Source organism: Ipomoea nil, unplaced genomic scaffold (genome assembly GCF_001879475.1).
Source record: "Ipomoea nil cultivar Tokyo-kokei standard unplaced genomic scaffold, Asagao_1.1 scaffold0480, whole genome shotgun sequence".
In the NCBI taxonomy this organism is placed as follows: domain Eukaryota; kingdom Viridiplantae; phylum Streptophyta; class Magnoliopsida; order Solanales; family Convolvulaceae; genus Ipomoea; species Ipomoea nil.
The window spans coordinates 876,255-891,847 of NW_017616908.1; the positions used below are offsets into that span (position 1 = coordinate 876,255).

General features: G+C 39.5%; 1 protein-coding gene across 1 annotated transcript; it reads right to left on the bottom strand.

Annotated features, from left to right (window-relative positions):
- Positions 1-4,902: 4,902 nt before the first annotated feature.
- LOC109173351 lies at positions 4,903-6,021 on the bottom strand. Its single transcript, XM_019322589.1, has 2 exons — positions 5,300-6,021; positions 4,903-5,215 (listed from the first exon to the last, which is right to left on the bottom strand). Exons 1-2 carry the CDS (start codon positions 6,019-6,021, stop codon positions 4,903-4,905), a joined length of 1,035 nt encoding a protein of 344 aa, XP_019178134.1.
- Positions 6,022-15,593: the final 9,572 nt, after the last annotated feature.

Sequence of the window (15,593 nt, forward strand, 5' to 3'; positions counted from 1 at the left end):
CCGAAACCATGCTTAGACACTTTACAACGTAATTCACGGCAACACGTAGACAATTAACGGATCAAATACGAGAAACGAGCGACACTTATCCTATCATGCTTTTCTAAACATAATCAACACCCAAACATGCGATTTCCCCACCCGATCATCCAAGAATAATATCATACGATACAACCTAGGGTTCTAATTACTTTTATACCAATCAAGAGTACGATTCGTCTTCTAATTGCAAGATTCGGTAAGAATAACACATAAGCATCAAGAACAACATACAACTATCAAGAACAACACATAATCATCAAGTATTCCATATAATCATCAAGATCCCCATATAATCATCAAGAACACCATAATTATCAAGAATCTCCCAATATCAAGATTATCAAGATCCCCCATGGGATCATCACATCAATCATCCATAATAATCATCACAAATCATTAATACACAATAATATGGGGAAACCCTAAGGGCGGAATCATACCTATGAAAATAGGTTTTGTTGAGACATGGGTTACCTCTTAGCCTTAATTAATTCCTTGGCTATGAAGGATCTTTCTTTAAGCTTTCTTGATTTCTTGATTTCTCCTACGGGAATTCTTGGAGCTCTGTGGGTGGTGAGAGATTATTGTGGTGGGAATTCTAAATTCCTTCTAAGTTCTCTATTTATATGCCATGGGGTTTAATCCTCCTAGGATTAGGTAATGGGCTTTAGGGATGGGGGTCCACGGACTATGGTGGGCCTATTTCCCAACTTAATCATAATAAATTATTCTTTCATATGGGTCATAGATTAATTAGTTACTTGGTCTTAGGAGCCGTAACACGGGGTGTTACAACCACCCCTCACCGAACCGACACTAGAACGCCGCTCGCCGTCGCCTCCCTCGAAAACGGAGAAAACCGCCACCGGGAAACTCACCGGAAACTCGCCGTCGGGGACCCACCGGAAAAGTCATCGGAAAAACGTCATCTACCCCAAAATGCCGAAGAAACCCCTCGGAACCCGCACCCCGAAGTGGAGCAACACCGATTACACCGTGATCGGAGGTAAAACCCTTGAACCCGACAAATTTTCTCCGGAATTGGTTGATATGCTTAAACATCAAGGGCTTTTAGATACATATCTCTCCATCAAAGGGGATACATACCCCGAATTGGTGAAAGAATTCTATCAACACCTTGTAGCCACCAAATGGGGTGACAAAATAGAAATCACCACCAAAGTCCGTGGCAAGGAAATTGTGCTTTCCGAAGGCCGTTTGGCCAAGCTCTTGAAATTGACCACCACGGGTGTGTCTAACTACGACTGAAAGGGGTGGATTGATACCCAAACCACGGGGTACAAGGACTATCTCGGGTACCTACTCGGGAAGGAAGACGGGTTCACCTCGGCCACACGACCAAACCGGAAGTGGCTATCGGCGGAGCAAAAGATATTGGTTATGATTGTAACCGATAGCCTCTTGCCCACCAATAATAAGAGCAAGGACGTAGGGAAACTAGAGTGTACCTTTGCTTATCTCCTGAAACATAAAATCAAGTTCAACCTGCCGGCACTCATGCTAAAGCACATAGAATTCTGCAACACAAACAACCGGCTTAGCCTACCCTACGGGATGATCCTAAGTTGGATCATGGAGAAGAAGGGGGTGGACCTAAGCCACACCGAGGTCAAGACCGCAAATGGCATGGTTTTTAATGCCCAGAACCTCCGCCACAACGACATCTACTACACTGAAGGGGGACATTACCTCACCCTCGAAAAAATTTGCCAAAAACCCGAGGAGGAACGAAGGGAATTGGTCGACCAATTGGACATCTCCAACAAAAAGCTCAAGCGAGCCATGCAAGATTGTGGGGGTTTGGACGGAAATGAGGAACAGGAGGAGGATGACGAGCCTAACCCGTCGGTGCACCCACGGGCGGGAGGGGACCCGAGGGGACAAAACGAGGGCTCGGTCAATGAACGCATACTCGCACAACTCAACCGACAGAATCAAATCATGGAAGAAGGGTTCTCATCCTTGATTCGCACCACGCGCGCACTCGATCAGAGGGTAGCAGCATTCGAAGCCACCTTGGGCACTCGCGGAGCACCTAGTTCCAGCACAGGAAACCGAGGTACACCCGAACCTTCACTATCATGACACCACCAGAAGCCCAGCCTACCCCGAGCCAAGACAAACATAGGGCCGTGTTCCTAACCGGAAGGCCAAGATACGAGATGTCTAGGGGTGAGGGAATGTGCCATCACACCGGGCTTCGGGACGAAGCCCCTTGTAAGGGGGGGAGAGTGTAACACCGGTGTCACTAAATAATTTTTTGTTTTCATAATTAAGTGTCTCTAAATATTTTATAATTACATTATTATATTTTTATAATTATCATTTAATTATATTTCTTCAAAATCTTTATATTCAAATGCGTATTGGAATCAAAAATAAAATCTATGTACCCATTTAATTAAAAAAAATCAATTGTAACTAATATTTATCAAATAATAATATTCAATAGTATTAAAAGAAGTAGCTTCTCAGCTTAGACATTTCTTCTATGGTCTTTAACTGTAATACATTTTCATTCCTGACAGTTCAAAACATTATTCTTCAAATGCAGATAGACCAACATAATCTACAATCTCAGTCCTTGACATTTTTAAAACCTCTGGTCATATTTATGAAGTTCTGCATTCACTTTCTCCTCATCCCACATAAACCCTTGAATGTATGTTCTACAAGGAAGATTAAACATATTCAATAATTTAGGATCTTTAATCCATTAGTAAGTTGTGTAAGAAGTTTGCTGGTGAAAGCAACAGAGGTAATCACCTGAACCCACTCAAAATAGCAGCCTTTGGTGGATAGACCAACATAATCTACAACTTCTTTCTTTGCTAAAATCTGCAGAATACATTACATTATCTTCATTTATCAATGGGTTTGAAATTCTTATTACACCTTGATCATAACTACCCAAACACAAAACCAATGATATAACAATGGTGAAAACTTAACAGCAATATATATATATATATATATATATATATATATATATATATATATATATTTTTAAACAGCAAGATTGAATCAATTTCCTGGGTATGCTATCTTAGCAAAGAGGAAGTAAATCGCAAGAAGTGTATCAACTGGCCTACAGACCTCCAAATGCTTAAAGCTACACCTCTAACAAAGCAAACCTCTCAACTTATTTATAAATGCATGTACTTCCAATACATGACACTATTTATCATCAATCACAGAATAAACAAACTTGAGAAGGGAAAATTACTCAGAAACAGTTGGAAGATATATATATATATATATATATGATGCAAGCAGACACATACATACATCTTAATATGGATGGTTGGTTAATAAATTAAAGTTGCAATACTACCTCAGGACTCAGGAGCCATCCAGGGAAAGCTTCCAACATCAGCAGAAAAATCACCTTCCAGACCCTCCCTACACAGCCCAAAGTCCCCAAGCTTCACACTCTTCTTGCTTTCTGATAGAAAAATATTATCTGCAATCTAAGAAGATTAATTAGCTTGATGACTAATAAGCAAAATAGCTAGCAGCAAAAGTTAGGCCCGCAGAAAATTATTTACTGGGCTTCAAGTCGCGATGAATGATGCCATTTTCATGTAAATATGTCATTGCGCGAGAGATTTGTAATGCCATAACATCCTTAGACTTTCTATTTCCAGAAATAGATAGATATTAGAGTAATTATGCATGATAAACTATTAACCAACCTAAAATGACTCGGTTGGAAGAAAGCAGATTATTTGCATAATCGAGTGAGTTCTTCTACTCTAGCATACCTACACATCAAATAAAAAAACAAATTTCAGTTTGAGTTAAGTTGAAGGGTTAGTGATCTCAAAGAATAAAACAGAAATGAACAAAAAATAAGAAGAAAAAGAGTAAAGCTCTAGGAGAGCAAGCATGTTGACCTGTATAATTTAATCATTATCTGCTCTTTCAATTCCGCTATCAACAACAATGGTTATTTCATCATTTAGTTCTTCTCTTGTTAACTGCAAATTTTCAATCTCATTTAAAACCACAGGATTTTGGTTTTCACTTGAGATTGAAGTACAATCATATACGCTACTGTCTGCATTTTCACCCATGTCAAAAAAGTCTCTTGGTTTGAAAGGTATTGCAACATTCCAATCTTTCTCCAACTCATTAGTGACATAAAACACCATCTGAGCTTGTTCAGCTAACACATATGGTTCATCATCTATACTATCTCCAACATGTATTGTTCTAGAGAAGTTAACTTCGGTGAAGCCATAATGATCTCTTCTTATCCCTCTTGGAGTAGTCGTATCAGCCCATATACACTTAAATAGTGTAACCACAAATTTGCTGTAGTAATTCAGTTCAATGATGTCAACCAATTTTCCATAATAAGCAACATCTCCAAAAACCCCATGAGTATCACGACTACTTGCAACACTTGGAGTTCCAGCAATAACAAATACTCCACTATTTTGAGACTTCAGTCCTTCTTCTCGGTTCACTGTTCGAAATCTTAAACCATTAATGTTATACGAAGAAAATCTTGTAGCATGAGTAAGTGGACCTCTTGCTAAAAACATAATGTCATCTGGCACTTGCTCTTGATTGTCATTATTTAGGATCTAAAACATAATGATATTGTATTAGTAAATTAATTTTGAAGTAAAATATTGATTTGAGGTGAAATTCTTACTCTCTTTGCAAACCAATTGGAAAAATCTCTATTAACTATTTTTTGAATCTCAGCAGAAGATCTCGTCCGCCTTCTTAGTCATCTCTTCGTTAAAACTGTAAATTCCCTGTATGTGATAACAACACAATTGAAATAATATGTTATTTCTCACCAAAATACAAAATTTTGGATGTTACTTACTCAACGTATTTGTCAACATGTTTGCAATTCATTAGCACATATCGATGTGCTTGTTGTTTCTCTATATCAGTTAGTTGGAAAGTTAAAACACTGCCTACTGGTCGACCAATTTGTTTGAAGATATTGCTTTGAATATTTTCAGCATAAAATGGCACATCATCAACACGCCTAGATCGGTTAAACCTTGTTTCAACCCCTTCTAAATACCTTGAGCAAAATGTAAGACATTCTTCAGCAATATAACCTTCAGCTATTGAACCTTCTGGGTTCGCTCGGTTGCGTACAAAAGACTTTAAATGTCCTAAGTACCTAAATATATAGGAATAAGACATTAGTAGATGCATTTATCGATAATCTAATAAAGAAAACTTTAAATAATCAAAATTTAGTCACCTCTCAATGCTGTACATCCATCGGTATGGAACAGGACCTCCAAGCTTAACCTCATCAACAAGGTGAACAACTAAATGCACCATTACTGTGAAAAATGATGGTGGAAATATCATTTCCATATGGCATAATGTTAGCACAAGTCGACTTTGAAGGTTATCAAGCTCTTTGACATTTAATACTCTACTACATATTTGTCTGAAAAAAAAACCCAATTCTACCAAAACCATACAAACTTGATCTGGTAATAGATTACGTATGGCAATTGGCAATAGATGTTCCATAAGAATGTGACAATCATGACTTTTCAATCCATGTATCTTGCGATTCTTCAAATCAACACATCTTGAAATATTACTTGAGTAACCATCTGGCAGTAATACACTCTTTAGTGTTGCAAGAAATACATCTTTTTCTATATTTGTCATTGTAAAACAACTTGGAGAGTATTTTCCATTTTCATTAGGCCAAAGGTCATCTCTTATACCCATTGACACTAAATCCATTCGAGCATTTAGATTATCTTTTGATCTTGCAGGGTCATTTAGCAAAGTAAACAACACATTGTCAAAAACATTTTTTTCAATATGCATGACATCAAGGTTGTGGCGCAACAAATTGAATTCCCAATAAGGGAGTTGGAAAAATATACTTCTCTTCTTCCATTGTTGCGTATCACCATCTTCAACTCTTCTCACTCGTGATCTTTTCCCCTTCTCACTCATTTCTAGGTTTTTCCCAAATGAGTGAGAAGAGTTGAGTGATCTTCAACTCTTCTCACTCGTGTAATATTGATATCCGCAAGCTGATTCAAAACATCTGAACCTGACAACATCTTTGGCGGACTTTTCAAATCTTTGGTTCCATCAAATTTAGAGTTGTGATGTCTATACCGATGAGAAGACCCTAAGAACCGACGATGACCCATAAAACACCACTTCCTACTATGTAGAAGGCGATTTGGCAAAAAATCAAAGTTGCATGAGGGGCATGCTAGCCCAGTATGTGTATTCCACCCAGATAAGTTACCTAGCCCAGGAAAATCACTAATGGTCCACATTAGAGCTGCATGTAGTTTAAAAAACTGACCCTGTGAAGCATCAAATGTTTCTATTCCAAAACTCCACAACTCATTTAACTCTTTAATCAATGGTTGCATGTAAATATCTATATCATTCCCTGGCATCTTTTTCCCAGGAATAATCATAGACAAAATAAATGAGGTTTGTTTCATACATATCCATGGAGGCAAATTATAAGGAATTAAAATCACAGGCCAAGTGCTATGAGTAGAACTTTGATGTCCAAATGGATTGAAACCATCCGCAGCTAACCCAAGTCTAACATTTCGTGGGTCAGCAGCAAATTCTACATGGACTTCATTAAATCGCTTCCATGATTCAGAGTCTCTAGGATGTCGCATCAACCCATCTCTGTTACTATCCATAGCATGCCATCTCATATATTCAGCAGTTTTAGAAGACATAAACAACCGTTGCAACCTAGGCTTAAGAGGGAAGTAACGCAACACTTTAGAAGGTTTCTTTTTAAACTTGCTACCACAACGCACATCACCACCATTCTTCCCGTTTGGTTGTTTCCATCTTGAAGTATGACATACTTTGCATGTTTCTGCAGCTTTATCATCTCCCCAGTATAGCATGCAATCATTTGGACATGCATGAATGCTAACATAATTAAGACTAAGTCTATTGATGGTTTTTTTTTTTTGCCTCATAGAAAGAATCAGGAAGCCTTGCTTGTTCAAAAGCATCTTTTAACAATTCAAAAATCATAGACATTGCTTTATTGCTTATTCCACCCAAGCACTTGATGTGGTACAACTTCAACAAAAATGATAATTTTGAGTACTTGCTACACCCTTCATACAACTCTTGATTTCCATCTTTGAGCAACTCATAAAATATTTTACTGTCTTCACTATCCTCTCTAGGTAATACTCCATCCCGAAGTAGTGTTTGTTGTGATGTTGAAGGTTCATTTATACCATGTGAAATATGTGTAAAAGCATCATGAATGAATGATATTTACTTCAGGATTCTCAATTTGCACATTAGTAGGCACAACATTAGGAGTGCTACTAAAAGTGTCTAAAGATCGCCCTTCACCATGCCAAATCCAATTAACATATCCAGGTACAATCCCATCACAAATTAAATGTTCTTTCACGTCAAATTTATATAACCAATACCTAAATTTACACTTCACACAAGGAAACAATATTCTTCCTTCAATACATCTATGCTCAAGAGCAAAATCAATTAATTTGTTTACCCCTTCTATATATTCCAAAGTATTTCGCTGCAAATTAACCCAAGATTTATCCATGCATAATCTCTATATGAAGATTTTTCAAACTTTAGTAGTTTAGCATACAAGATCTACAAAGAGAAAGAAAGATGAATTGTCATATGTATAGAATGATAAGACCACATATATGCATATAGAGAGAGAAAGCGGAGGATATATAGAGAGATCAATTTTAGGAATGCATCTTGCTTTGTAATGTGAATTGCTTTATATGTTGTGTTGTGTTGTTCCAACATTGAGATGTGGGTGAAAAGATGGAAATAACCCAAAAAAGAAATTAACTTATGATTTAAGATGGTTAATGAAAACAGCCGATAAAATGGTTACTAGCATTTTATCTTATGATTTAAGTTTTGTTGTTAAAATAGCTGCGGTTAATATAACTGCCACTAAATAAAGAACATGCAGAGAGAATTTACTTCAAAGAATCACAAATAATTAAAAGGAACAATTGCTGAAAAATGGACTACTAACTTGAACAAGGCAACAGATTCATGCTTATATATATAACAGAATTTTGATACCAAAAAGGGAAGGAAACTCACTCAAGAATGTATTCAGGTTCATGCATAAAGTTTTTCAACCTTGCTTCAAACACATTACGTGCCACCTGCATGAATACACAAAAATTATAAAATACACAAAGGGGACACACTAGAATTGAGAATTTGAGGAATTAGTTCACCTTAGCTTATATCCTTGTTAAGACAGAATTCAACAGTAATAAAAGAATAGATAATCTTACCATATAACCTTAGTCTGTAGAACAAACACAGATAACTAAAAATGAAAGAGATAAGAAGATAACTTGAGAAGTGGCAATAAAGATGCAATCTTGGATAGCTTTTGTATTCCAAGTCTATAGGCAGTAAAAAACATTAATAACCCCAAAGAAGGAATAATTCAACAGTAAGATTAACAACTATAAGTCTTGTTTAAATCACAATGATACCTGCACCGAGTAGAGAGTAGTCTCTAGTATTAACCTATCAAAATTTCATTTTCAATCAAACTGAAAGCAGGGGATGGGTCTAACATTTTTATCGAATAGAATGGCTCATATGTTTATGGTCTACCAAATTAGTATGATAAACAGAAAATGCAAGGCAAGTAGGCAGTTTATTTTTGGCTCATTTCAACTGAAAACACGTTTAATGCTGAACTTTTGTAAAGATAGGAATAGAAAGAGAACTCACCGAGGAATCCTTATGCTTGTGGCTTTTACTTTTATGCTTTTCTCCTGACTTCTCTGAAATGATATCATCAGTCAGTATGACTATGGCTTTCAAACCACACAGCACCAATTCATAGGAGAATAATTTAATTTAAGCATACAAATTATATAGAAGAAACACAATTCCAACCAAATTAGCGAGATTGACACTCAAAATTCAAAAACAAATCGGCAACTCACTGAAATTTCGCGCAAAAGGATAGGAATTCATAGAAACTTGATTTACTACAATTCCTACAAAAAATATATAACAATACATGCCAATATGATTGGCTTAAGCTGTTTTTTGTAGAATTGTACAATTCATGCCAAATGCCAACTCTAAATTAAAATTGCAGTTCCTGCAACAAATACAAATGAAAATTTTCTTTATCAAGTACTTTCAAAGCTCTTGGAAAATGTAAGGAACAACACCCTGTAGACAATATGACAAACACCTTGAATGCAATTGCTACAAAAAAACTAATCTGTTAACAATCCTAAATTAGCATAAGAATTCAAGTTCCAATAGAGATAATCAATCAAATTGCAAAAAACATTCAAAAAGAAATTTAAAATAATCCTCAAAAGTTAAAAACTAAATTCATAAATTCTCACAAACACTGTTTGAGAACAAAATCAGTGAGAAATTCACAGGAGTCACAAACCTTACAGTGACGCCGTGGAGCAAATTAAACTAAGGAGACGCCGACAGGTAGGAGCAGACGGAGGACTAGAGGAGACGGAGGGTCTCTGGCGAGTGGACTGGAATTTTCCCCCCTTTGCTTCTGCTAAATTAGTGTTCGTTTGTTGTTCTTCTTCCTCGCAGCTGCTCTTCACTCAACGTTGAAAACTCAATATCCTCCGCAAATAATATATATCTATATTAGAAATTAGAAATTACTTTTTTAAAAAATATTTTAGCGGCGGTTATGATGAACCGCCGCAAGTAAATGACACTAACAATTAATTATTTAGATTTCTATTTTTGCTAACAATTAGTTATTTAGGTTTCTTATATTAAATTAGCGGCGGTTTCTAAACCGCCTCAAAATAGTCATTTAGAGGCAGTTATGTATAACCGCCACTAAATATATGTCGCTAAATAGTCAGTTTGTTGTAGTGACCCCGTGTTACGACCCCTAAAACCAATTAATTAACTAACCCATAGCCCAAGAGAAAGAATAAATTATAACAATAAATTAGGGAAAAAGGCCCACCATAGTCCGTGGGCCCTCATCCCTAAACCCAACTCCTAGTCCTAAAAGGATTAGACCCTAAATAAGACCCTTAGATATATAAATAGGGAACCTAGGAGGCAACTAGAATTCCCACCACAATAATCTCTCAGCATCCAAAGATTTCCAAGAATTCCCTTAGGAGAAATCAAGAAAGCAAGAAAGCTTAAAGAAAGATCCTTTATAGCCAGGGAATTAATTAAGGCTAAGAGGTAACCCATGTCTCAACAAAACCTATTTTCAAAGCTATGCTTCTCCTCTTAGGATTTCTCCATATTATTGTGTATTGATGATCTGTGATATTATTATTGATGATTGGTGTGATGATTCCATGGGTGATCTTGATGATCTTGATGATGAGAGGTTCTTGATAATTATGGTGTTCTTGATGATTATGTGGCGTTCTTGATGATTATATGATATTCTTGATAATTCTATGATGTTCTTGATGTTTATGTGGTATTCTTACCGAATCTTGATATTAGAAGATGAATTATGTTCTTGTTGATTTAAAAGTGATTAGAACCCTAGGTTGTATCGGATGATATTATTCTTGATGTATTGGGTGGGAATTTACATGTTGGGTGTTAATTATGTTTAGAAAAGCATTATAGGGTATGTGTCGTATGTTCTTACTTTTGGATCCGTTAATTGTTGACGTGTTGTCGTCAATAGCGTTTGAAAGTGTCTAAGCATGGTTTCGGGTTCCACAATGGTTCCCGGGGCGTTTTCTGTGATGAAAGAGTCAGTGGGGGGTAGGTGGGGGTAGGGGACCCGCCACCTATCCGCGGCCAATTAGGGCAACGCCGGCAGAAGGCAGCCGGCGGGTGGGCAGCTGCCCGCCGGGCACCCGCTACCCGAAAAGTATGCCGTCGGCGGGTGACCCCTCACCCACCGACTACCCGCTGGTTTGTACCCCACCTTGGGTTTTTGGCTTTCCCGTTTGATGTTCCCCCGACCCTTGTGGTGTCCCAACGGATTTCGTCTATCGTGCCTGTGTCTAGTTTGATGTTTCGGGTACCGTTCGTAGGTTTATGAGTCTTATATATTGCACGCTAGTTTAATTGGTATCCCGTTGACCTAGGTGGAAGGAGTATGAACCCCTTAGGATTATTCTTAGTATGTGAAGGATCACACATAGGTTTTGTTATACGTTTTCTCCCCCTTCCCAAGGTGTAATGTGGGTTGCATGTGCTTGCTATGTGTTATGTGTGCATGATACCCCAATTCGGTTGCGATCAAATTGGTTATTCCTGAGCTGCGGTTCAGAAGCTGGCTGCGGTCAGATTTATACTCTTGGCCTGCGGTCCACCGTTTGGTTGCGATCAAACGTTTCTACATGAGCTGCGGTTCATATTTCCAGGCTGCGGTCATATGACATACTCTTGGGCTGCGATCCACTGTTTGGTTGCGATCAAACACTATAATGAGCTGCGGTTCATCGGCCGGTTGCGATCGACCCCTCCGTGTTGCGATACGGGGCAGGGTGCTGCGGGGCCGTGTCAGAGCTATATGCGCTGACCCTCATGTATGGGCATGCGATTGGTCCTCTGGCGCCAACAAAGTGTGCTGTGTGATGAGATATGGATGAGTTGTGATCATGAGTATCTTGGGAATGTGACTATGGGATTTATGTTGGGAATTGTTATGTTGGGTTATGATTATTGATTATGCGTTGCCTTATCTGCCTTGCCTGTTGTGAACTAAATATGCTTGTTATAACTGTTGCTTGGGTTTAGCCTTATCTGTCGAGTCATTCCTGGTTTTGAAAGCTAGAGTTCGTAGGATATATCTTCATGCTTAAAATGGTTTTCGTATATCTATATATATCTCTATATGTATTGTATTTCAACGCGTTGGAGTGGGTTACCAGCATCTCTCGCTAAACAGATATATTTGGCTTTCAGGCACGGACGAGTAGATCACTGGAGCGCGCTAGAGGTTGGGGCGTAGATTAGTTAGTTCTTCCCTTTTGGCCTGCGTGCCATGAATTTTAACGATACTGATTGAGATTGTTAGAATCTAGCCTGTGCACCTGAGTTCTCTAGCTCAGGTGTGGCATAACACCCCGTGCTCTTGTAAACGTATTTTTGGATTTATGATCATTTATCTTTATTATGTTGTCCTTAAAAGTTTTAAAAATATCGGGGTGTTACAGTTGGTATCAGAGCCTAAGTTTGACCCTAAGATGAGACTATTAAGACCCGACCTTAGGACTTGAACTCTAGGTACTTAGGGATATGGGACTCGGGAATCTTAGGACGCGCGGTGAGATTGTGAAACCCACACATAACCTCCCCACACTTTACCCCTCCCTTATCTAAAACTTTCCCCCACTTATCACTTCGTAAGAAGAGCACCGAACTCTAATTTAACGTTCTTATAAACGTTGACCAGAAAGACGATAGCATGGCACCGAACAGAAGACAATCAAGGACTCCAGAGCCCGCCACTGACGATCCCTTGACCCAGACCCTACAACAACTAACACAAGTCGCACAGGCACTAAGTGACGTAGCCCTTCGCAACAACAAGCCCCAACCACCTCCATCAAACGCGAACTCGGACATCGCCCGACAAGTTTCAAATCACCGAACACCCACGTTCTCAGGGGAAGAGGACCCCACGGTCCTAAAAGAATGGATTCAGACTCTTTTCAAAATTCTAGGGGTAGTAGAATGCCCAGAGGAACGTCGCGTAGAGATAGCCTCGTTCTACTTCGGACACGAGGCCGACCTCTGGTGGATCCACGAGGGGCCCACTTACCGGCAAGAACCGGGGTTCAACTGGGAAAGCCTCAAGGCACGGCTACGAGAACGCTTCTATCCGACACACGTAAAGGCATCCATTTACGAAGAGTTTCTCTATCTGAAACAGGGGACGGCCACCGTCATGGAATACCATAAACGATTCCTCGAACTAGCTTGCTTTGCACCAGAACTAGTCCCCACCGAGGTGACCAAAATAGAAAGTTTCATATCGGGCCAAAACTTCGAAGCCCGAAAGGAAGTAGTGGTAAGCTGGCCTCGGACCCTCAACGAGGCTTACGCCAGTGCCGCAAATCTCTATCGAATCCAATTACTCCAACGTGGGGTTCAGGTACAAATACGAAAGAGAAACACCGGGGGTGGAGCACCACCGATAAAAAGAACGAGAAACGAGCCCGGCACGAGACCGAGCTACCCGACCAGTCAAAGGCCACCCCTAGGGAACAATGAAACTAACACAAGAAGCTTCCCTTGCCCGAAATGCAACAAAAGCCATAGAGGCAAGGATTGCATGGGCAACCCCTGGCGATGCTTCAACTGCGGAGAAGAAGGGCACAAGGCCTTCCAGTGCACTCAGCCCCAAAGACCACGCTCCAGCACCGTGGATCAACACGGGGGCACCGGCCGCCAAGGAAACTACGGCGCTCCCGGGAAAATATTTGTCATGAGCCGCACTCAGGCCGACCTCGGGAACGAGGATGACCTCGAAGGGGGGAACCCAACCCCGGAAGACAAGGACCATGCAAACCCTGCAGAAGAAAATCAAGAGAACCCCTTGTAAAAGGCAAGTCATACCATCAACCCAACCCTTCCCCCACTAAAAGACAAAAGAAGACAAAGACCACACCATCAAGGAATGCATAATGTTACTAATAAGGATCACGCATAGGTTTTGTTATACGTTTTCTCACCCTTCCCAAGGTGTAATGTGGGTTGCATGTGCTTGCTATGTGTTATGTGTGCATGATACCCCAATTCGGTTGCGATCGGATTGGTTATTCCTGAGTTGCGGTTCAGAAGCTGGCTGCGGTCAGATTTATACTCTTGGGCTGCGGTCCACCGTTTGGTTGCGATGAAACGTTTCTACATGAGCTGCGGTTCATATTTCCTGCCTGCGGTCAGATGACATACTCTTGGGCTGCGGTCCACTGTTTGGTTGCGATCAAACACTATGATGAGCTGCGGTTCATCGGTCGGTTGCGATCAACCCCTCCGTGTTGCGATATGGGGCAGGGTGCTGCGGGGTCGTGTCAGAGCTATATGCGCTGACCCTCATGTATGGGCATGAGATTGGTCCTGTGGCGCCAACAAAGTGTGCAATGTGATGAGATATGGATGAGTTGTGATCATGAGTATCTTGGGGATGTGAGTATGGGATTTATGTTGGGAATTGTTATGTTGGGTTATGATTATTGATTATGCGTTGCCTTATCTGCCTTGCCTGTTGTGAACTAAATATGCTTGTTATAACTGTTGCTTGGGTTTAGCCTTATCTGTCGAGTCATTCCCGGTTTTGAAAGCTAGAGTTCGTAGGATATATCTTCATGCTTAAAATGGTTTTCGTATATCTATATATATATATCTATATGTATTGTATTTCAACGCGTTGGAGTGGGTTACCAGCATCTCTCGCTGAACAGATATATTTGGCTTTCAGGCACGGACGAGTAGATCACTGTAGCGCGCTAGAGGTTGGGGCGTAGATTAGTTAGTTCTTCCCTTTCGGCCTGCGTGCCATGAATTGTATCGATACTGAGTGAGATTGTTAGAATCTAGCCTGTGCACCTGAGTTCTCTAGCTCAGGTGTGGCATAACACCCCGTGCTCTTGTAAACGTTTTTTGGGATTTATGATCATTTATCTTTATTATGCTGTCTTTAAAAGTTTTAAAAATCTCGGGGTGTTACAACTACCTGTTGGTTTTAGGGTTTTTGAAGGTAACCACACAGTGGTCCAACATCACTGAACGACATATAATAAATGAATAATGAAGAGGAAAAATAAAGGAGACACAATATTTTTAACGTGGAAATCGAAAGGTGAAAATCACGGACCTTTTTGAGCGGTGCCAAGCCAAATTCCACTATTTAACTCTATATTTTGTGAGTAGCCATACATATACAATTTGTGTTCTCATATAGAGATGTAGGGAGAGATCTAATGAGAGATAAATGTAGAGAGATGTAGTTGTCGAGAAGATAGCGTGTGGAGAGATGAAGATCGGCTAGAGTAAAGATGACTAGGGAAAAACTGGCCTAGGTCAAGATGACTTTCATTGATTGAACTCCATACTCGTATTTATAGTAGAAGAAAAAATACAAGACATATGGTAGGGTTTTATGTTTATGATAATTTGGTATCTATGGTAGAGTGGGATATATAGTGGAAAGTAAAGGAATTTAGGGAGTATAAATGATTTTAGGGAATCTGGAGATATTTAAGTAATGAGAGGTGACATAAGGCTGGAAATAATATTTAGGAAGGTAATTTATGAGGGTTGACTTGCCAAATCTCGGGATTGCCATATAATAATTTCTTCGATTCCATCGCCAAGGATGACTGGTTACTGGGGATGACTGCCCGCAAAGGATGATTGGTTACCGGGGATGACTACCTATAACGCCCCGTGTTATGGCCTCCAAATCCGGGTTAAGTATGAAATTAATTCCGTTAATATATAATTAAAAAGGGATTTAATTGGGCTATAATTTCCTTAATTAAATTAGTGTGGTCCACAACAGATCATGG

Coding starts and splice junctions, on each gene's coding strand:
- LOC109173351 (XM_019322589.1), bottom strand. CDS start 6,021: ATGAGTGAGAAGGGGAAAAGATCACGAGTGAGAAGAGTTGAAGATGGT. Junction 5,216..5,299: donor TGGATGTACAGCATTGAGAG/GTGACTAAATTT, acceptor CTATATATTTAG/GTACTTAGGACATTTAAAGT.